At 48.3% G+C, this 23,269-nt stretch overlaps 1 protein-coding gene across 3 annotated transcripts in view; it reads left to right on the top strand.

Annotated features, from left to right (window-relative positions):
- The first annotated feature begins 1,419 nt into the window (after nt 1-1,419).
- Pmp22 (peripheral myelin protein 22) overlaps nt 1,420-23,269 on the top strand; it is a 29,956-nt gene continuing 8,106 nt past the window's right edge. The window contains exons 1-3 of one of the 3 annotated variants that reach the window (NM_017037.2): nt 1,420-1,587; nt 5,509-5,625; nt 6,926-7,025. In NM_017037.2, the coding sequence (NP_058733.2) occupies nt 5,548-5,625; nt 6,926-7,025 (178 nt within the window). In that variant the 5' untranslated portion in view covers nt 1,420-1,587; nt 5,509-5,547. Of the gene's footprint in view, nt 1,588-3,916; nt 4,047-5,043; nt 5,352-5,508; nt 5,626-6,925; nt 7,026-23,269 lie in introns of those variants that run through there. The other 2 variants (NM_001429950.1, NM_001429951.1) reach the window with 2 other exon arrangements.

Below are 23,269 nucleotides of genomic sequence, written 5' to 3' on the forward strand. Positions count from 1 at the left end.
TATCTATGCCTGCAACCCTTGCTTTCACTCTTATTCAAATTCTCGGCTTTGAGGTCATAAATAATATTTTCTGATGTGACCATTCTGTCCTGGACTGAGGGATAACAGCCTCTGGCTTCCAGTCTTCAATTTAATCATGGGAGGGGGGTATCTGTAAAAATCAAAGGACCTGTGCTACCTGCTTTCCAGAACTCTGTGCAGACCATGTCAGAGGAGGACTGGGATGGACTCTATGCTTTTGTCCATAGCCCTTGCCCCCTTTCACCTGATGAGGCTAATCCACGTCTTGCATAATACAGTAGCCCACACCTAGCCTCAACCCGGTTTATACTGAACCACAGAGGGAATCTGGAAGGAAAACAAGGGTGCAATAACTCCAGAACAGCCCGCTGGACCATGTGACAGGCTGGGAGAGCAGTGGGACAAGTGGCCAGACTCTGACTACCACTCATGCCAGCATATCAGTGAGATCGTTGGTCATGTTTTCAGTGTCTTCTAAGCACAATAGTCAGGGCTAAGAATGGGTGCTGGGAAAATAGAAACAGCTCTCGAGAGGGAGAAAGAAGAGACTTGAAGAATGCTGGCATTGAGTGGAGCAATTGGACCGTTCAGACTAGGTCCTGACTAGGAAGCCCAGAAAGATGTGAGGGCTGTGTCGCAGTTGAGGACTTCCTCAAAGGCTTTGGGTTGATCCTAGTGGAAAATGCCGTGGGCATCATTCGCCAAGTTCTGGACCTCCCAATTGCTCTTCTAGCCTACCCTGCCTGAGAGGTCTGAACCCTTCTCTGAAGACGGGTTGTTAGCTTGAAATGAGTGACCTCACAAAAGTCAATATTCAATAGTGGTTTGAGGAAAGATACATTAAAGACAGACCTGGAAGACAGCATGGTATGCTGGGGCAGAGGGAGTCAAGGCAGAAAGAGCAGAGAGCATGAACTCTTGCTAAGTAAGCACACAGCAAAATGGTCCTGACTTGGGAAACATGGAGATATCTGGTTCCCTGGTATGATGTGACGGGATAATTTGTGCCATGTTAGGATGCTGTACAATGGTGTTGGTTTTCTTGCACTGTGTAACACTCTATGTATATACCCATTCCACAGTAGGTTTTAGTCTTGCAGAATCCACATGAAGTTGCAGATAGCCTACTAAGAATGGGCTGGACCTCTTTTGCCTGTACACAGGTCAGTGTTTCCAGGGAGAAATGAATGCCCTGAGCATTCAGGTTCAGCAACACCACAAATTCATTCCAAGTTCATTTCCTGCAGGGCCTCTTGGGAATCACTCTATCCTGGAAGATACACAAGCTGGACACTGTCTCTTTAAATAGTAGAGGCTGAGAACCTCTCAGGCCACCATGACATATCCCAGCATTGGACCAGCCCCTGAATAAACTGGAAAGACGCCTAGTGCAGCTTCAGTTACAGGGAGCTCCACCAGAGAACATCTCAGGGAGCCTGGCTGGAAGCAGCAGAGCTCCGAGTCTGGTCTGCTGTGAGCATCCGCTGTCCTGCGGGGAGGGCTCCCATCCCTGGCTCTCGATTGCAAAGAAATCCAAGCGGAGGAAGGGCGTACACCATTGGTCTGGTGAGTTTTATTGGGAAACGGTGTCTCTGGGTAGTGTGTACTTTATAGGGTGGCTCAGTCCTTGTCCACTGCAACCTGCAAATGGAAGCAATTGCAGTGAAGATAGCACATAGGTCCTGAAAGTAACAGAGACTCAGGGGTTCTCGAATTCTTGCTGTAAACCTGGGTGTATGTATATTTGGCTGGGGAGGCAAGAGAGTGGTCCAAGAGCATCTAGAATCCGAATGCGTCCCAATCGGAAGGAAAAGGGCTAGATGGGCGAAGCAGCAGTGTGCACCCAGCTGGCAAGCGGGGCTCCTATAGGCTACTTCCACCTGTGGACTTCCGGTAGGCTCTGGGTGTGGCCAAGTTTGCCCAGCATTTCCTCAGGAGCATGTCCTCTCTAGCACTGGGAGCTGGCCAGGAAGCAAGAGGCAGCAAGGGACACAAAGGGTCACCTTTCTGGCAGCTTGTGGTGTGACTATGACCTAAGGGACTGTTGACCGAAATACCGAGTTCAAAAAGGGGGAGGAGCCGACTGTGGATACAGCCACAGCCATGCTCCTTTCAAGATGTATATTAGACTTCCTTTCGAAGTTTACTTAAGAAACGGAACGGGAAGCGAACCCAGAGTTAAATGTGATACCGCCGAGAACGCTTGGCCTTTTATATGGCCTTGAGTCAGAGCACAGCGATGACTTCTAGGACACGTCTAACTTATAAAAATGACTCAGGAAACAGATCTATTTTCATTGCCTCAGTCATTCTCCAGCCGCATGCCTTCTCGGGTAGCTGTATAGTCCTGGGTATTCTCTAATCTATTATAATACCGGGATGGACAGACTTGCTTTGAAGCGTTTGGGGACTGGACCTGTGTTTTGTTCCAGACACACAGCTAATGGCTCTGAGCACTTCGTTAAGGATCACCACGCCCCTCAGTGTAGGCAGCAGCCCTCTTCCCAGATGAAAACATTGAAACTCAATGAATGCTCACAACAGGAGGAATGTCCCTCCTGCCCCTGAGTGCAGAGCTCAGGCTTCCACCACTGCGCAACACCCCCTCTTAGCCCGCTATGTGCCAAACCCAGGTACAACACCTGGCATCGGCAGGGCACTGATTAAAAATGTCACACATACTCCTTTTAATCCGATGAGAAAATTTAAAAGATCATTGTCTGAAGAATGCTTCAAGTTTATCTTTTACTTAATGAGCAAGCATATACAATCAGTTCAAACAGCAGCTACTTTCAAATAGCAAAATAATATGGAACTATCTGAGACTCCCGGGGCTTTATGACACACTGCTCTTAAGAGGTAGGAAGGGTGTGGATGTGCGTAGGGAGGGTGTGGATGTGCGGGGAGAGACTTTAACACACTGGCTCCCTGCTCAGTCAGCCAGTACAGGTGACCTGATGGCTAGTTGGGCACATCTCCAAGAAGAGCTGGCTAGCCTCTCCTTCCTTAATTCCAGGCGGCCACACTCAAGCGGCTATGAATCAGCTAGTTTCTCTGGCTGCTCTTCCCGCACCTCAGATGGCCACTTCTCTCATCCCCTACCCCCATGGCCAGGACTCCAGCCAAGGCTAGGAACCAGGCCAGATAGCCTCAGGCAAACTTTGCCTGGAGCATATATGCGGTTGTAAAATCTGGTTTTGCCAAGCCTAGGAGGAGCTGGTTCCTAGGGCCCCCTGTCTGTCAAGCCTGGATTTTCCTCTCCCCTTCCCCTCTCCTAGATTCGGGTCCCAGCATAGCCCTCTAGATATGTCCCCTGAATGCCAATAAGCCAGCATACTTTCTAGCTACAAACAGGGATATCGGGATGGGTGTTTTAAAGACTAGCCCAGTTAAGACCCCAGAGCAAATCACGTGTGCCAAGACCCCAGAAGTCCTGGCTGCCGGTAGCAGAGGGGATCCAGCCTCACAGTTCCCGCATGGGCACAGTTCACCTCAGTGCTCCCGAAAACCCAGCACTGTGCACTTGGGGCTGAGTGTGGCAGGGAGGTGGGTACTGAAATCTAGCAAGCTCTATCTACGTGGGCTGAGGGGGCAGGGGCGAAGGTACAATGAACGTATTGATCAACAGGGCCCAAGGACCACAGAACTAGGGGAGGTGAGAGGTGAGAAACCCAGGGGCCTCCAGCTTCGAGTAAAAGTCGAGGTTTTACAGAGATCTGGTTTTTCCAGGGGTGTTTTTAAGTCCGCGTAACTGTCTCAGACAGCCCCGCCCGCCTGCCCCCTCTCCTCGGGGAGGCCCGCCCTCCTGCACACGCTGACCCCGGGACACACCCTTCTGCAGCGACGCAAACAGGGCGTAGTTCCCGTTAAAGGGGAACGCCGGGAGCCTCCTACTGCCCCCTTGCTTTGCGCGCGCGCTGCCCCGCATCACAGCTGTCTTTGGGGAAGCCAGCAACCTAGAGGACGCACCCGAGTTTGTGCCTGAGGCTACTCCGCTCTGAGCCGGCTGTCCCTTTGAACTGAAAGTAAGTTGGTAGGGAAAGTGAAGAAGATGGGGAAATAAAGCTGGAAATCAACTGGAAATGGTATGCCTAAAGCGAGAACTGGGCTCTGACCCTCCATTGGGCCGCCTTATGGCAGGAGCGCTGAGACCCCTGCCTGCTTCCTAGCTTACCGGAGGGACAGACCTAGGACTGCCTCTACATCATTCAGACCAGGGTGGTAGTGGTGTCTGGATAGACGGTGGCTGGGGCAGCCTTAGAATTCTTTCCAGAGGATGTGCTGTTAAAATACTCGATCCTCTGGTCCTTCAGGTTCTAGTCACAGGCCCTAAAGTGTTCTTGCTCTCTGCTACTTGAAGCCATCCTATGTAATTTGAATTTTTTGGAAATCTTGGGAAAATCCTGCTTATATCTTCCGTGCATTCTTGTTTTTTTGTCTTTGATGTGCTCCTTGGGAGGAAAATGGACGTGTCTGGAATAGAATACTTGTCAAACTAATTTAGAAGTCTCCTTAGCCCCAAGGTTCTATCCTTAACTGGTTCACTCGGCTGCAGCCAGTCTTTCACAGCTGTACACATTCACTGTCACCCAAGCTTTAGCTCCCTAAACTCTGTGGAGTTGGGGTTGGGAGATAATATCTCGGAACCTTGAAACACATCTTGCCAGCTCTGATCTGCGAGAATTCTTAACCCCTTTACGCACTGTCTCCTCCTTCCCTCCTGTCAGCGCACCCCCAACCCCATAGGGCTGCTGGCCATCCACTTGGAATGGTGCTTTGCACGGGGTCTGCGTGTGCGGCGGGCTCAGCCTAGCTGTCCGTGGGGCGATCCAGGGGGCTCAGGAGGATCTGGAGGGGCTGAAGGCTCTTAACCCCCGGGGCGCAGGGAAGGCGCGGAACCCTGCGCGCGGGAAGCTCGGAGCCGGGCAGTCCTCCAGCCCGCCTGCTCTCCTGCTCCCCAGCCGCCAGCATCTAGGCCGAGTCTGGTGGGGTGCGGGGGGAGGTAGCGGGGGGGGGGCGGCTGCTCTCTGTTGGCAAAAACGGGTGGAAACTTAGAGGCAAGTAACGGAACACGGGGCGCGCTGGGGTCTGGGAAACCAGCCTGGGGCGGCGGGCGACCCCAGGCCTCTGGCTGCGAGCCTGGCGCCGCCTGCTGAGCCTCCCGTCCCCGGGGGAATCCGCCCTGTGACTCCGGCAGGGACGTGGCCTCGGTAGCCTCCCAAGTCCCACGGGCCCTGAGAGGCGCACAGGCTGGGCGGAGGCTTGCTGTGGCCTCCGCTCATCCTTCAGGAAACTCCTCTCCTCCGAGCGCCTCCCGGGGCGATCGAGACGTGCGTACCACTTGCTTGTTTTGTTCCAAAGGCAAAAGATGTTGGATCGCGGTTGAGCTCTGGGCGGGGATATGGATGGCGGCGGCCGCCCCCTCCCGGCCAGCTGGGCCCCCGGGCCAGGGCCAGCGGCCTCACACCCTCCTTCCTCTCCCCGCAGGCACCGCTCCACCGAGCCCGAGCCCAACTCCCAGCCACCATGCTTCTACTCTTGTTGGGGATCCTGTTCCTTCACATCGCGGTGCTAGTGTTGCTCTTCGTCTCCACCATCGTCAGCGTGAGTGCGGGCCAAGCGGGCAGGGGAGGCTTTCTGAAGGGCGGCAGCTATCCCCCGCTCTAGGTTCCCAGTCAGTGCTTCCCTAGGAGCCAAACTGGAGTGATATTTGCAGACAGCTGGACATCCCAGAGGCCCCAGGGCTTCTGTCGTTGCACTTCTTTGCCACCCGCTTCTTTTCAGTTCTTTGAGAAAGTTAGCCCAGCGTCAGGGGTAGGAATAGCTGCTCAGGTCTCAAGCCAGTACTGCAGCCAGGCTGTAGTATCTTACAGGGCTGCCTTCCACTGATAGGAGCGAGGCAAGGAAGTAACTGCTGTGGAGCTGTCAGACACAGTGGATTAATTCATTTAAAATTTGCTTTCTTGAAAAGGAAGATGTATGCTTCTGGCTTCAATGTCTTAAACGTGAGGCAGGCTGGAAGTGTGGTTTGGAATTATTGTTATATGTGTTAATTGTGTTATAATTAACAAGATCTTAATTATGACTATGGCTGTTCTAATTTTGACAGGGCCATAAGAGTGAGAAACTTAGCTGGCACGGGGCTTAGTTAGCATGCATAAAACCTAGTATGTCATGAACTTGAGTGTGGTAGTACATACGTGTAACCTCAGCACTTCCCGAAGTAGAAAAAGGGTCAGAAGTTCAAGATCATCCTTGGCTACATGGAGAGTTTGAGGACAGCCTGGGCTACATAAGACCTTGACTTACACACACACACACACACACACACACACACACACACACACACACACACACACACATATATATATATATATATATATATATATATATATATATATATATATATATATATATCTTAGAGAAGTCATGGCTAGGAATGACACCCAGAAGGTGTAAGTGTAGTGAGGGTGGAGATGTCCTTGGGAAGTCCCTGGTTGCTACTGTGCCTTACAATTCTTCACATAGGACCATTTGTATGAGTATGGGTACCTGGAACCTCTCTGTTTCCAAAGTGCCTTTCACACTAAAAACAGTGCTCCCTCCTTCATGTGATGTCTGTACCAAACTATCTCCTCTCATTTCCGGGTCACAACTGTCAACTTTACCAGGGACTGGCCTGTGGTGAGGGAGGAATGGGGAGGGCCAGGCATCCAGGGGATGAGGTTGGAGAATTACCTGGTGATCTCACTGGGCTGGAGGGTAGGGCAGGAGTGGGAGGGCAGGAGTGAGAGGGCAGGAGGAGGCGTCCAGGGGATGAGGCCTGTCTACCATCCTTTGCCCTGCTCCTTTCTCCCTTCGTTCCTCACTGCTTCACTGACTGGGCATGTCTGACTGTTTACAGCAATGGCTCGTGGGCAATGGACACAGGACTGATCTCTGGCAGAACTGTACCACATCCGCCTTGGGAGCCGTCCAGCACTGCTACTCCTCATCTGTGAGCGGTGAGAGACTAGTTTTGTGCCCTGAGCAGATTGGTACTGATGGGTCTTCTTTTGCACCTGAAATGATCAATTCTTGAGGCTCTGGTCTAGAAAGCACATGAGAGGGATGGGACAGATGTCTCTCGAGGGCGTCTTCATTCTCACCATGACGTGACATATCAGGACACCCTGAGAGCAGATCCCACAGCAACAGGTGATAACTGTGGACATTTTTGGTCTGGTGGCTGTCTCCATCAGAAATGTCCTGCATCTCCCTGCTCTAGGCAATTGGGCCTTCCTGCATGTGGCCTGGCCAAGTTTGGGCCCCCTGGTTACCAGACTGCCTTCCTAGGTCTTGGGCCACAGGGGTACCATTTAGCATCATAAACTGAGCCTTTGGGCCCTTCTCTAACAAATGGTGTCTCTCCTTCCCTCTCAGCATCTTTGGCTATGGGCTGTTGGGAACAAAGCTGAAGATGAAATTGAGGGAACAGTAGGAGAACTCAGCAGGGAGCCTGGGCTGTTCTGATGGTTGTGTGGAAACGAGATTGGTGACTTGGTCTTGTGTCCCCCGAGGTCTGGAATTCCAGCTTTGAAAGGCTAGTTAAGGACAGCTCCCAATCTTACTGTGAATTGCTCCCCCTCCCTCCTTCCCTTCTCCCCACTTACTTGGAGATGCCACACTCCATGAGAGGAGCCACCGGTTCATATCCAGCCCCATAGAGCAGGCAGCGAATTGAATCAGCTCTGTGCAATCTTTGGTTGGATTTTTCTTCCTATAGATTCTGCAGGAATATCATTGAAACGTTGCAAAGGGAAGACCTTAATCTCAGTCCCAGTAGAAACGGGAACTGGTAACATATTTGAATGGAGGACAGGCAAAATGCTGTTTTAAATCTTCACCATTCTGAGGCTGGGGACAAGGCAAAAAAAAAAAAAAAAAAAAAAAAAAGACCCCAGTCCTTTTGAAATGGGTCTTCACCTGAGTGTGTGTGGCACACTAAATTGAAACCATCCTAGAGGTTGCATGGTGTGTTGGCAGCCAAGTAAATGCACTGTTCATGAGTGCCTGAGAATGTGATGAGGTTGCTCTTGGTCCCCCAAAGCCACAGCATCGGGTTTCAACTGCTTCAGCTCTTATGTCTGGCAGAGAAGTTTCTTGTACAGTCACGATATTCGTCTCCTGGCTCTCTGCTGCCATCTAGTGGTCAAAAGTGGCAAGGCGTCCTGCAAAAGTCCCGCTTTCTCTGGGGCTCTGGGCCTGGTGTCCACAGGCGCTGTCCCCAAGTGGCATCTGGCCACGTGGGGTTGGCACAGAATTCAAGACTCTTAGGCCCGGAAGGGAGCAGTTTTGGCAGGCATACTAAAGCTGCCCGAGTTTCAGCCGAAACGAGGAAGCAGAGGAACTAAGTTGTGCACAAACTGTCTGTCTGCAAGAAAGAGAATGGAAGATACAGCCTGCTAACTGGCCCAAACTCTGTCTCTTCCTGCTCAGTAAATAGCTGTCCCTTGATGCCAGAGCATATCTTAAAGAGGCACAAGTGCTGTTTTAAAGAGGAAACTTGCCTCTCAGCTTCTCCATACCTGGCATGTTCATCTTCCTGAGCTAGCTCACACTGACTGCTTAGTTCGTTAGCATAATTCCAAGTGTGCTTTTCTGGGAACCCCAGGTCACAGCTCTGACGATAATGGGCTTCCGAGGCACTCAGAAAAGGCCCCAGAAAAACTGGGCTTGCTTCCACTTAGACTTATTCTAAGTTAGGAGTTTCCGTTTAAACTTCCCGAGTAGTAATTAACCTCTGCTGACGTCTTCCTGGTGTGTCAGCATGTTATGCCTAAGCTCTGAGTGATCCATCCTCTGGGCCTGCTTTGCCTGTTCTGTGGTGTTCACCAATGAGTTGTGCAACAATACAGTTACAAAGTAAAGAACGTTCAAAGCATTGGGCCACCTTCATGAATGAACTGAGGTTTGATTCTTAGAATGAAACCAGCTGTGTTTCTTCTTAAAATGTGGGAAGCAAGCGTTTTTTGAAATAATAGTTATCAGTAGTGATTTGTTAAGGATATGTACCAAGCGTGTACTTCCGGTTTACATGATGGGCTCCTTCCCCTACCTCTGATGGGATTTTGCTGCAGCTAAGGTTGGTCTGGAGTTCCTGGGTTCAAGGGAAACCCCCTGCCTCAGCTTCCTTGAGTAGCTGGGACATCACAGGCACATACCACTATTTTAGCTCCAGCCCACTGTATCTCTGAAGGGACACGGACACTCTGTCCTCTCCAGGGGCTAGCTTTGTTGTCATTGAAGACACATGGCAATGTGGGTGGGGCCTACCTGGTTGTACTCTCGGGCAACCTGATGTCTACTCAGCTATCAAGCCTGAAGGTGTATCAGGTGTTCGCTCAAAGCTATATATCTTCGTGCTGGAATGTTTTACACGTCTTACTCAAGCCTCTAGCCTCTTATCACCTCACTTTTTCTAAATGGATTAATTCACTTGCTGAGGTGAACTGGCTCTGTGGGGCCCACCCTGAGGCTCAGGGGCTCTTGGCCTTGGCTACCAGGGGCCTTGCCCTTGCTGACGCTGAAGCTCAGTGAGGAAGGAGTCAGGGGATATGGGTGTGGGGAGATGAATCATTATGGAGGCACATGAGGCCAGGTGCCTGAGAGAGGGGGCAGGCAGACAGTACCAGAGCTCGGGGAGGAAGTGGAAGAGCAGTCTGTAGTGGGAGGCAGAATATGATCCATCCTCCAAAGGGTAGGCAGGACTTAAGTAAATACAGGCAAGAGGAGAGATAGACTCCGTCTGGGTGACCAGTTGGCTGGTTAGTATTAGGAATGACTCTCCTGGCAGAACATCTTCAAACGTGACTGCTGCAAATGAGTTTATTTCCCCCTCTTTTAGCAAAGAGCCTGGCAGCATGAGAGGTGCAGGGGGTTTCGTGATATTTTTAGATAACTAGGTACTTTCTAGCCATTTCTTCGCCATCTTTTGGGGTTGGGTCTCATCCTCATGGACGTAAAGGCTGCTGACGGTCCACCCATCTTGTCCGTGCCTTAAACTGGTGATTCTCAACCTTCCTAATGCTGCAACCCATAGTACAGTTCCTCATGTTGAGGTGGCCCCCAGCTGTAAAATTATTTTCATTGCTGCTTCATAACTGTAATCTTGCTACTGTTATGAACTACAGTGTAAATATCTGTGTTTTCTGAGGGTCTTAGGCCACCCCTGTGAAAGGGTTGTTTGACCTCCAAAGGAGTTGTGACTCACAGATTGAGAGCTGCTGCTAGGGTGACCAAGACAGGAAAGAATGTTCTCTTTCCCCCTTTAGTGGAAGGTCCCCGGAAACACACATTCATTCCTTTCTTTTGGTGGAGCTTAGTTACCAGACCACACCTTATGCATATAGAAGAGAGCAGGGAAATGGAGTAGATATGTCAGAATTTCTCTCTCCCTCTTTTATTCTCCTTCCCTTTTTCCTCCCCTTCTCCCTCCTTTCCTAGCTTTCCTATGATCTCTTCCTCAGGTGTAGCGAAGTCTTGGAGTCCTTTATCCATGTGGGGGCCTTTGTTTTCTTCCAGACTACTTTCCTCTTTCAAACTCCAGAATCCCGTTTGCAGTCAGTTGCCAGACAGTTCTGCTGGGCTGTGGATGAGACCCCACCCAAGCCACCATCCCGGGTCACCCCACACCTCGCTCCTTGGCCCTCTTTCCCACTGTCTAGCATCTTAGTGACTAGTTTGTCACCACCCAGCCTGCCCAACAGCTGGAGTCTGCCCTTCATGTGATTCTCCCCCTCCTCAGGGCCCTGGGTCTCATTCGTCATCCTGTCCTCTAATGTCTGCTGTCACCATCCCCTCAATTGTCAGAGTCATGAGGCAGCTTCTGATTAGATGGCTTTGATCTGTTCTTGTTCCTCTGTGATTGGTTTTCCAAACTGAATCCAGGATGAAGTTTTTAAGAATAAAACCTGTTCCCATCACTGGGTTTTTCAAGCTTTCTGAGGCCCTGTTGGCCTCCATTTCCAAGTGACAGCCTTGGCAAGGCCCAGGGGGATTGGCTGGAAGGCTGTCCTCCTCTCATCTAGATGAGTTACGGTGATACCTCAGGATTCTTCTCTCTTCTCTCCACTTCCCACCTCTCTTCCTCATGATTCCCCTTCCCATTATTCCACCCAGAGCTGTTTGTTCTGCCCACTCTGTGCCACAGTGAAGAGAAGAGTGCAGAAGGGCTCTTGGTGTGTTGGGCAGCCAAGTGATATGGTGGCATCACTGGTAGGGAACCGAACATGGGATTGGAATCATGAGAGCTTGCAGAGAGTGTGTGTGTGTGTGTGTGTGTGTGTGTGTGTGTGTGTGTGTGTGTGTTGGGTGGAGGGAGCTGTTTGGAGTTGAAGAATGATCCTGGAATATGCTGAGTGAACATCTGGGAGAGGCTGTAGGCGGAGGAAGTACAGATCACAGGGAAAGAGGAACAGACTAAAATAGCAGAGTGGGGCAGAGTGGGGCAGAGTGGGGCAGAGTGGGGCAGAGTGGGGCAGAGTGGGGCAGAGTGGGGCAGAGTGGGGCAGAGTGGGGCAGAGTGGGGAGTGTCCATAGATCCAGAAGCTAGCAAGGAGCTAGTGCCTCTGGAGGCCCTTCTAACCTTCCCATTCAGTGGAAACTGGGTCTCTCTAGACCGTAGGGGATCTGTTTTCTTAGAAGCATTCCTAAGGCATTCTGGAGGATCCTACCAGGAGTTCCAAAATGTCTGGCTGATAAGATTCTCAACACTTTAAAACAAAACAAAAATAAAACAAAAAACCCCAGACTTTTTTGCCTTAGAGACTTTCCTCCTGGAGACCTTTATTTTCACAATCAGAAAACATGGATTTTATATTAGAGGGTGAGTTGGGGTCTTGTAGCTTTGTCTAGACCTAAGCTTCTCAAACAAGTAAAGTCAGGTTCTGATGGGTGCTAATATATTGAGGTGCTACTGCTTGAGGTCTGGGCAACATATCCGCCTTGCTGTAAAGTGAACTGGCGCCTGGTGTTTTGATTTCCATTTTTTAAAAAAAAAATGCATAAAGCGATTTCCAAGTCTTGATTTCACCTGGCCTGGAGCAGAAGGGTCAGATCCCAGTGGTAATTTCTTACCCCAGTAAGTCCGTATAAAGAACACACAACCTGGTTATTATATTTATAAGCTATGTGCCTAGATCGGGCAGATCTATCACCGTACTAACTTACTCCTCAGCCATGAGAGCCCTTGCCACATGGTTCTCCAGGCCACGTGGTTCTACTCCACATTGGCTTCCACCGCCTCTTCCTCCGTCCTCTCTCCTTCTGCCCATGCACTCTAAGACCTCTGGTCCCACCTTTCCTTTCCACAGCCCAATCACAGGCTCTAGCCCTTATTGACCAGTTAGACTGGAGAGAAGGTTCCCACCAGATTACCTGAGTCCATGATCTACCCCTCCTCACGGGCAGCCCCTCTTTAGGAAGCAGAATTAACATCAGAATACAAACAGCACCAGGGCAAACAACAACAACAGCAGCAGCAGCAGCAGCAGCAGCAGCAGCAGCAGCAGCAGCAGCAGCAGCAGCAGCAGCAGCAAAGTTGCCTACTCTTGAGATGTCTTTGATTTTAGAGAGAAAGTGTCTTCCCATCCCAGTACATGAGGGCAATGGGCACACTTAGGAGATGCCCTGCAGGCTCTCTGGTGAAATTGGACCCCTCAGCTGCCGAGGACTTCTCCATCTCAGAGGGTGGGTAGGGGCCAGACCAGAAGCCTGCAGAACTTCCTTGCCCTTCTTTTCCATTCTAAATGACAGCAACAAACACATAGCAGGTAATAGGTTGTGGGTGGCATTGCTTGGGCTGAAAACCAGAAACCACGCGTCTTGCCAGCTTCAGTTCCACCGAACACTCTTGGTGGTCTCTTTTGTCTGCCTCCAAAGTGATGTCAGATTTTTTTTTATCCCACTCTTGCACTGGGTGACACTGCCATTTCTGCAAGGTCACCAGAAGGTCATTCCCCTGCTGGGGCTCAGCCTTGGGTCAGACTTTGGGAAACCCAAAGGCCCTCTGCATCTGTGGGTTTGTGTTTCACAATTTAAAATCGAGCGGCTCCCCGAACCAGTACGCAATCTCTGCTTCAGCAACGGCTCTTGAGTTCTCAGCATCTCATGGGTTCTCTGGCAGGAGAAGTGGGATCTAGGGGAAGGGATGTGACTTTCTTACCAGATGTCAGTATCTGGGAGTTACTGTGAGTTACTATGAGAACATGCAGTCTTTGCTTTAGGTGTGAGCTGAAGTAAGGGCTTGCCTGAGCCCGGGAGGGTCATACTGCATAGATAACATATGAGACCTTGCTCTGTAACAACCAAACGTCAGCCACATCCTTAGGGTTTCACGGAGCCTAGAAAATATCCTTTGCATTTTATGGATGGGAGAGATTGGGCATGGCTTGACGTGAGGGAATGGTGGCCTGAGAGGAAGGTGTGTCAGCCCAGAGCTTGAGAATACAGAGCTTGGCATTCAAGAGTCTCCAACTCTCCAACGCTTTCCCCATCAGCCCGGAGATACCTCTGCAGCTAGCCCACTGCGTGTTTCGCCTACTGGTGACAGGGAACGTCCAGCTTCCAAGAAAGCTCTTCATTTCTGAGGAGATAGCAGCGAGCTATCTGTTCTTCACATGTGTGGCAGCCATCCTGTAGTGCATACAGAAGTTGGCCACGCAGTGCTGTAAGAAAGGCCAGGCCCCTGCTCCATGGAGTTCACAGTTACTGGGGGAGCATGGGTTATAATCGAGAAACAACCCTGAGAGTGGAAAATTCAGAATGAGGGAGAAAGTTGTTCCTGAGGAGGAAGGATGAAGTCACAGGAGGCCTCTTTGTCCACAGTGAAGGGTGGATATTTTGAAAACAAATTTCGGGGACCAGTGAGGAGCTGGGGTTGATGGTCCAGGGTGTGAATGATGGACGGTGACAGTCCTGATGACAAAGATGAAACAAGCCAGCCCAGGCCACCTTCTCAGAGCCCTGCATTCAACCAACATTAGAACTGTAGGGCATTGGTAGAGGCTTGGCTGATTTCAAGGAACGGAGGAAGAGGTTGGCTCGTGATAGCTTTTGCTGCTGCATTCCATGTAGGGCTTGTGAGAAGCATGGTTGGAAATGATGTCTAGGTTTGGTGGGGCGAGAGACAGGCAGGAGTTGGAGTCTTGGACTGAGCTCATGGGGCTGGAGGGAAAAAGGCAGCAGAGGTGTCAGCAAGGCTTCTCTTGGATTTAGCAGTCCCTAGGGGCTGATCTCGCTGGATCCTCACGTCTGGGTATCCTGAATCTGTGAGGGAAGGTGTTCAGGGTTCTGGTGCTGAGGTGGAGAAGGGAGGGCAGAGGAAGGGAACACAGTTCTGAGCTGATCCCTGGACAGAGTTAACGGAGACATGCAAAGGAAGAGCGCCTTCCTCTGTGCCATTATTCTAGACTCGGGCTTTTTATGTCCCGTTGCTCACCCTCAAGAAGTGGAAATCTTTCTATCGGCCTTTGAACCACCACAGGGGGACAGGAGTCTTTGTTCTGTTTGGCAACTCTTCAAGTCATGGGGACTGCATTTTCCTCTTTGCTGTGGCTTCTCTGGAGCTAGTGAGATTATTCTGGGGTCCCCACTGTATGATCTGGAAGAACAGCAAATGTGACGCCATCTTGCCTCTTTGAGTTGAACCTATGGGTTTGGCTCAGCTGGTTAAAAAAAAAAAAAAAAGAAAAAGGCAAAGCTGTCTCTCCATGCCACATCATCTCCCTTCCCCCTTCTTTACCTTTTGTGGATTCTAACTCCAAAGTTGTCAAAGAAGACACTGACTCTGATTCAAGTACGTGGTTGACTTTTCTGGTACTTCCTGTGCACTGATAGTGGAAGTCAAGTCTGGGAGGCCCCAGGAATCCACGCTGTTTTACACTCGTCTACCTCTAGCAAAATGGTCAGACTGCCAGGTGCCCTGATGTCTTATCAGTAGTCTGTGTCAAGGTAGGACACACCATCGGAATCCTCCCACTGCACAGGTCCCAGGGCCTCTGCACATTTATTAGGATATGGAGAGACTCAAGGGAGTGGCTGACCCTTGAGCTTGGGTCTTGGGAGTTGGATAGAATCTCAGGGGACCTGGGGAGCACAGAGGGGCTTTGTGCATAGAGAAGGGTGGGTGGTATACTGTGCCCGGTGTGTGTGAGGACTGTGTTCTTTCTCGATCTTGATCTTCACAATGGCCTTTTAATACATGAATGGGGTGGGGACGGTGGAGGACTTCCATTTTTCTTGTATGGAGAAATCCTGTAAAAGTGGAAGATCTCAGAGATAACCCTGCTATTCTTTGTCTGTTCTCCATTCACATGCTCATGTATGCCACAGAGTCATGCGTGCCACAGAGCTGCCCCTCTCTCTAGTGCACTGCTATGGCCAAACTCAGTGTTTTCAGTTGGGCCATCATGGTCAGGATTTTTGATAAATATTAAACTTATGATGTTAGTCAAGCTTTTTTTTTTTTTTTTTTTTTCTGGAGCTGGGGACCGAACCCAGGGCCTTGCTCTTGCTAAGCAAGCACTCTACCACTGAGCTAAATCCCCAACCCCTAGTCAAGCTTTTCTTATCTTTAAAAGACGGCAGCACAATGTCATGTGGCTTGTGATAATTCACTACATATCCTGAGTGGAGAGAGAGAGAGAGAGAGAGAGAGAGAGAGAGAGAGAACACATGAAACCCACATCTCCTTTTTGCTGCCTGTTTATGGTCTGAGTCTCAGAATAAATATTCTCTGCAAATCTTCCTATTTCTGTGGCTTTTTAACAAGGTACAAAAGAAGCTTTAAAAGCTTCCTTCTGTTCAGTTAATAGGGAACCCCAGTGAGTGCTTGGGAATCTCTGAGCAAGTCTAAGACCCAGTGCCCAGAAGAAAACGGGTGTCAGAATATACAACCAGTTTGACAAACCCGTCTGTGTATCTCTCTCAAGCCCCAAGTGCAGTTAACAGAATGCTTGTGCGAAGTGTCTTCCCCAAAAGGTCTGCTGCTGGAAGTGGTTATTTTTCAAGGGTGGTTTTTAGATGTTCAAACACTTGCATACACATCAGCTGAATTTGGTGAGGGACCCAGGTCTAAATGTGAGCTGCATTTAACCGCTTATATTTGTAGCCTGAAGATAAATGTGTACATTTATCCCATTGGATCAGGTAAAGAACTTTACCCTGTGACAGTTTCAGATTTTTTGAGTTTTTTTTGGATGTTTGGATTAGTGACGTTCAGCCTACTAGCAGGTGTCTTTGGAGTCCCTGATTGTGAAGGTTCTTTCTACCCCGGGTACTTTGTGCTCAGTGATGTCCAGCCACAGCTTTTTTCCACTAAAACAAGGTCTCTCCAGAGACCTTCATGGTCTCTGTGAGCCCCAGGGCCATGCCTTGCTTTTCTGTTTGAATTGCTTGCTGCAGGGGTCCTGGGCAAAGTTCGCCTGAGCCCTGATTCTCATCTCAAACTTTCTGCTGGTCTGCTGGGGGAAGGGCCTGAGGCCCTGGGACAGGACCCACACTGGCCTCTGGGCAAGTGGGCGAAGGGTGAGCAAAGGCCACATTGTTTCGGGTGGAGGCAGCTTGGAAATCCAGCTATTTCTGGAATGACATTCATACTGAGAAATGAGGGAAAATGGTGATTTTGTGTGATGGTAGTGGGTTGGATTTGGGGGTGGGGTCCTGCCCTCAGGGTTGTCATGTGAGATTGGAAGTGGTGTGGCACTGTGCCAACGGGGGATGCTGACCTCGGCCTTTGTGACCTACCCCTCCAATATCTTTCTTCCATCTCATCAATCCGTATTCTATCTTAATCTACCTTACATTTCCAGCCTAATGACATATTTACACATTTTATTTTTGGTGATCCGAGAGATCTAACCCATATCATTGAGCATGCTAAACTAGTCACATATCTACCAGCTACATTCCACATGCCCAGGAGTTCTCTTTCATGAATCAGAAAACCATTCACAAATTGCCCAGGGGGAACCGGAGGTCAGGGTTAGAGGCTGGCTAGGTACTGATACTGACAGAAGCAGATGAACTGTTTGTGTTTCCTGGGCCCTTAACCCACTAGACTGTAGGCCCAGGGCTAAGAATACAGCTGAGGGGGCAGCAGTACTTCCTCCTCTGCTCAGCTGGCTCTGGCCAAGAATCTGACCTTGAAGGGAAGCTTGGATGATCCAGCCCCACCATCCTCTGTGTGCTCTGGGGGATGGGACTGTCTACAGCCACAGCCTACGATAGAAAGTTGTCTGTAGTCCTGGGACCTGGAGGTCTCCCTGCAACAGCAAGCCTGCCGAGAGCAGGAGGGCTTTTTTCACTCTGGAACTCTCGGCACCAAGAGCTGAGATCAACTTAGACTTGGCACCGAGAATTCTAGTGACATTGGCCAGGTCTCCACTGTGCGTTCAGTACTGAGTGAAATCTATAGAATGAGAAGGTTGTCTTGGCTTCTGCTAAGTTGTCAGAGTCTTGTAATCAGTGGGTGGTGGGGGGCACATTGCTGCACCAGGCTTGTTCATCATTGGAATACTGGCCTTTGCAGTTTACTGTATCTGCATAAACAAGTTCCAAACTGGTAGCAATCTCTCCCCAACCTCCTTCTGTTTCTCTCTACCGTCCTCACTAGCTTCTTACTGTGCTAGTGCAAAAGTGGGCAGAGTAGCCTCAGAGGCCAAAGGAAGGAGACCACTTGATTTACAAAATAAGGGTTTATTGGGTAGGTCAGCCACATCATGTCGGCTGTGCCTGATTTGAGTAGTCACTGGCAAGGTCCAGCAAACCTCCAGAGCTTAATGTGGCAGCTGACTGCAGTCCACTTGCTGTGTAGACAAATACTTATCTTCTGGTGCCTTACCATGCTGCTGTGCTGGGGAAGAGATACACAGTAAAATCAGGATTGTCCCAAACGCTTTCTGGAGTTCTGGTTGGTGCACGATCCTCTCGCTTCTGTGACCTCTGTGGTCATCCTCTCACTTCTGTGACCTGGATGGAGATGTCTAGAAATGGAGCCTCCAGGCACCACATAAAAGATTGTTTCTTTGCTACTCAGCACCATCTGTGTGAGTAAGATTGGCTTTCTTTCCCATCGTCCCTTCCTTCTTTTCTCCCTCCTTCCCTGCTGCCAATGAAATTGAACCCCAGGGTCTCAGGCACCAGCTTCCCCACCCTCCTTTAACAGGGCTTTCACGGCAGCTCCAATCACTGCAAGCCTGTGATCTGGGTTAGTAAGTCAAGCTAAAGAAGGGATGTTCATGTCTCTAAGAGGCAAGTTAAGTAGGCGGCCAGCAGAGGCATTCAGCACAGTCACTTCCGGGTTGCTCCAACTGGAGTACACACTCGTGATGCTAGGGAGAGCGTGGCTTTGCTCATCATCGCTTCAGCCTGTTCTCACATGGAATCAAGGTCATGCCCCTCCGCTCTGCCCACCTCCTCTCTTCCTAATCTGGCTGGGGAGCACTGTTAGGGGAGCTGAGCAACCCTTTAGGGCACTGCAGGCTTCCTCTTGAGCAGCCAGCTGGCTGAATCCAGTCTTGGGACTGTCATGGAGGCTGCTGTCCCCAAGTCCTGGATCTGCTTGTCAACACTCAGATGCTCTTAAGCAAAACCCATGGGTAGCATTTGATGAAAAGAGGGTCTCTCTTCTCTATGCCCAGAAAATTCTGCAGTTTTGGGACCCCAGCCCTCACCATTGATGTCACATCTTCATTGCCTTATAATTTTTAAACCTGTTTAAATGTTAAAATAATACATATGAAGTAGCCTGTCGTTGAAGCATGGATTTGTCCCGGTCCTAGTGCGAAAATCCTCATGAACTCAAGTTCGTCACATCCAGTGGGTAGTTAGTGTTGTGTATAACCTTTGCACAGGCCTGTGTAAATAGTTTCCGTTGGACTGTTAAAGAGGTGCAGATAAGGAATGTGGGTGCATGTATCCTGTAGGTACAGCTTTTACACAGGTCTTTGGCCTGTCTGGTTGAGTCTTTGGCTGTGAAAACTTCAGACAGGTGAAGAGTACACATCCTTCTTCTTTAAATGAAATAAAAAACCAGTGAACGAATTTTTGACCAAACTCTCCTCATTATGACTGAAGTTCCTGGGGCTCCCCTGGGCATCAGATTGACAGATCTTTGTTAATTTCCTGTAGGATATACCAGAGCAAGTACCGTCTTCTGGTGTGTTTACATAATGACCCATGCTGTGTGCACACTTTGCTCAATGTTGTCTTGAGGTCTTCTAAAGGTCCCTCTGTCATAATTTGTTATTTTTCCAACTGCTCCAAGTTCACTGTGGGCAGATAACCTAGTTCACCACTACAGGAGACTGTAAGGGAGACTCTAGTGAGATGCGTTAATTCATTACACCCAAGGATACAAGAGACACCACTGTGAACGCCCTGAAAGGCAGACGTCGTCCTCTGAAGGCTGCTTTGGCAGGAGCTCATGGGTGTGACTCGTTTACTTTCAGTGGCGTTCCCTGATGTTTAAAGTATATTTTGGAGTATTTGTTCAAGTCTTTATTCCTAGATACAGATATTAAACTATTGGGTTCCTACGTCTTAAGCATGGAAAAATTTAAACACATTCTTTTGGATTTCTAGGTTTTGACGTCTATAATGTTGCCCTTATTTTTTTTAAACAGTGTATCATTTTGATCCAGGTGATGTGATTGGCATTAAGTTCTGTTGGTTATTAGTGCCTGTGATCACATGTCCTGGTGTGTGTGTGGGAAGTAAGAGGAGAACTTTCGGGGGTTGGTGCTCTCCTTCCACTGTAGCTCGTCCCAGGGCTTTCACCGCTGAGCCATCTCACCAGACCTGATAGTATCTTTTAAAAAGTTTTTTTTTTTTTTGACACTCGGATAAAAGTTGGTATGACGTTCTTCATGACTTTCCTATACACCCTCTGGTTATCTACCGGGGTAGAGCGTCTTCATATGTTTACTGACTTTCTGTTATCCCTTTGTGAGTCACAGATCCGTGTGGCCACTTAATTTTTACATTTGGCTCTTTGATCCCCTTGAAGCTTAATCGTGTACCCCTGTGAGCCAGAGACCTAACTGAGCTGAAACCTCACTTGTCACCCCCTTCCTCTGGGCTTTTGTATTTAATGTTTACTAAGTTTGTATCTAAACATCCAAAGTCTCCCTTCTGCCCCACCCTACTCTTAACATTGCCCTGACTAGGACATACAGTTTGGCTTGCTAAAATTTTATAAGCTTTGGATGTACAATATCTTAATTATATATTATATATACATTCTATTGAGTGTGTCACTTAGAGATAGCATGTGAGGTAATAGACACACTGGAGGTCTATGTTTAATGTCTGGTGTTTTTTGTTTATTTTCCTGGTTTCCTTTCATTTATTTTATATTGTTGATTTTCTATTTTTTGTTACTGGGCTTGATTCAAAAAATATTTTTAGGGTTTGGGGATTTAGCTCAGTGGTAGAGCGCTTGCCTAGGAAGCGCAAGGCCCTGGGTTCGGTCCCCAGCTCCGAAAAAAAAAAAAAAAAAAAAAGAAAAGAAAAAATATTTTTAGCTGTTATTTTTTTCTTTTATTCTTTTTTAAAGGAAAAAAAACTGAGACAGGGTATCGTGCAACCCAGGCTAGCCTTGAACTAGCTATGTAGCTAAGGATGACCTTAAACTTTCAATAAGTCACCACCCCTACTTTATACAGTACTGGGAACTGCAGTCAAGGCTTTGTGCAGACGGGGCAAGCACTCAGCAAACTGAGCTGCAGTCATCTTTTAGCTGAAGTTTCCAGTCACTTCGTCAAATCCCAGTGGAGAGACTTACGAGAACAACATTATACTGCTCATTATTTTTGATAGAATTGGAGTTTCACAGCTTTGAGTGTTTTTGTCCAGGAACATCATTAACTTTTTTTTTTTTTTGTTCTTCAATAAGAGCCGTCAACTGTATTGATATTTACCATCCTTGACCCCCACCCTCACAGAGTGGGTATTTTATTAAAATTACATGTTCTCATATTTTTTCAATTTCATTAGTGTGTACTAACTCAGTTAATTTTGGATGACTTGCATTCTTGTTTTTTTTTTTTTTCTGACTTTTTCAGTTGACAGTTCAACTATTTTACTGTTTCTTTTATTAAAGGTGTGAGAGGCAGACATCCTCTCTGAAGGCTGCTTTAGCATTTAGTGTTGTTCCCTGCTGGGGAAATTCTTACCTTTCAGCCCCATTTCCTTAGAGGATTGTTTAAATCCTTTTATTTGTTTATTTTTTAAGTTTGCATATTTATTTTGGCATTTGTTTTATTTTTCTATGCTGGATGTTTGTTATGTCTGCAAGACAAGTACTTATACCCCGGGCTGTAGCCCCTGCTCTGTCTACTTTTTTTTCTTTTCTAACTCCTGGTTATGTATTTTTGCTTTCTGGAGATGTTCCTCGCCTCCCTCCCACCCCACCCAATACATAGTTTGGAAGCCTCTCCTGTGTGGGTTTGAAAATAGTGTATGGTTTTTATCATTTGGACATGAATTTCCTATGTATCTATTGCATTGAATCCACTCCTGCTGTGGAATAACTTGACCCCTGTGTTTTGGCTTTCTGATTTACATACTGGGAACAAGAAAGCTTTTCTCTTTGGATCCTCTTACACTGTGGCTCCAATTCTGTTTTCTTGGATGCCACCGTCCATTTTTTACTTTTTTACCATTTATTTCGGGTTTCCGTTTTGGTTTCACATTGCTGTTAGATGGACCTCTCAGGTAATTAGCTGCGGTGACTGAACTCAGAGCTACTCCTTGAGTAATTTGAATTCATTCCACATCCCACGGTTGAGGATAGAGTCACTCTTCCTATGAGGAGTTAATGTGTTTTATCTGTGGTGCTTACGGTTGAAAACCACATTCTTCATCCACAGCCAGTGGGGATGCTCAGCAGATGCTCGCAGAATAAATCTCCCTGATCCCCAGTTCTGTTCAGATTTGAGAACCAACTTGGGGTTCACTTGGGTATCATGAAGTTCAACTGTCAATAAATGAAGACCAGGGTACTTTTCATAGTTGTACAAATCTAACACATACAGATTTCCAGTTACTCTAGATTTGTGAGATCTAGAGATAATTTACACAGTGTTCCTGAAAGATCTTAGAACTGGAGAGGGGGACCCAGTGTAGTGTCTGCTCCAGCTTGCCCCTCAGGACAGTGTACTTGGGGGTGGGGGTTTGTGGGGGAACCTCCCAGTTAAAGTAGGTCACAGCTCTCGTTTGAGACTGGGACCTTGAACTTGTGTCTTCTACTTCATCTCCCTGAGCTAAATGCGTTTCAATGTAGTAGGTAACAGCAGCTTTATTGCAGAATGACTTTCCAGAAAAGCCGCAGCGTCAGGAAAACACACACATTAGTTGTGTTGTTGAAAGTGAAATCGGGGTTGCTACTGGCGCCTCAGACATCGTTGTCTGGCTTCAACTGAGGCACAAGTCAGCAGCATGTGGGGTGTGGTGAGAGAGCATGAAGTCTGGAGTCAGGGTCTCTCGGATAGAGATGTGACACCCCAAGGCATGTCAAACACCTCTGGAAGTCTCTCTCTGAGCAATCAAGCTAGATTAGTTGAGCTTGACTTCCTTTCATCTGAAAAGGCTGCCAGTTTGCATCTGGAAAAGCCTTCCTGGAAACTCCAGAAAGCGATGCCCTGACTCTGTACCCAAAAGAGTTCTCCTGAGCTACTTGGAACTGACAACAGCTAGCTGTTCACAAGTTCAGCTAGTCATCACAAGTTCTGTATTCCCTATTCAAAATGCTTGGGACCAGAAATATTTAAAATTTAGACTTCTTCAAATTTTTTAAGATTTTCATATATGTAGTATTGGCCATGAGACCCACATCTAAATGTTGAATAGTCATATACAGTATGGCATAAGTAGCCTGGTATTATCATCTCTCTAACAATTTTGTGCATAAAACAGCATTTCTTGGTGTGGCATTTTCTACTTGGGGCAATATGCTGGTTTAAAAGTTTACATATTTTGGAACGTTTTTCATGCAGGGCTTAGGTAAACATCTAAATAATCCAGATCCCATAACTTTGAAGGTTGTGCTAAGCATGCTGCAAGTGTCTTTTGATGACAGGGTCGTCCTGTGTAGCCCAGGCTGGTCATGAACTCACCTTGATCCTTCTCCAGGCTTGGAAGTATAGGTGTCTGCTACCGCCAGATGCTGGATGTGCGCACTTTCAAGCTATTGCACACCAACTAGTTA

Source organism: Rattus norvegicus, chromosome 10 (assembly GCF_021556685.1).
Source record: "Rattus norvegicus strain SHRSP/BbbUtx chromosome 10, alternate assembly SHRSP_T2T, whole genome shotgun sequence".
Taxonomy (NCBI): domain Eukaryota; kingdom Metazoa; phylum Chordata; class Mammalia; order Rodentia; family Muridae; genus Rattus; species Rattus norvegicus.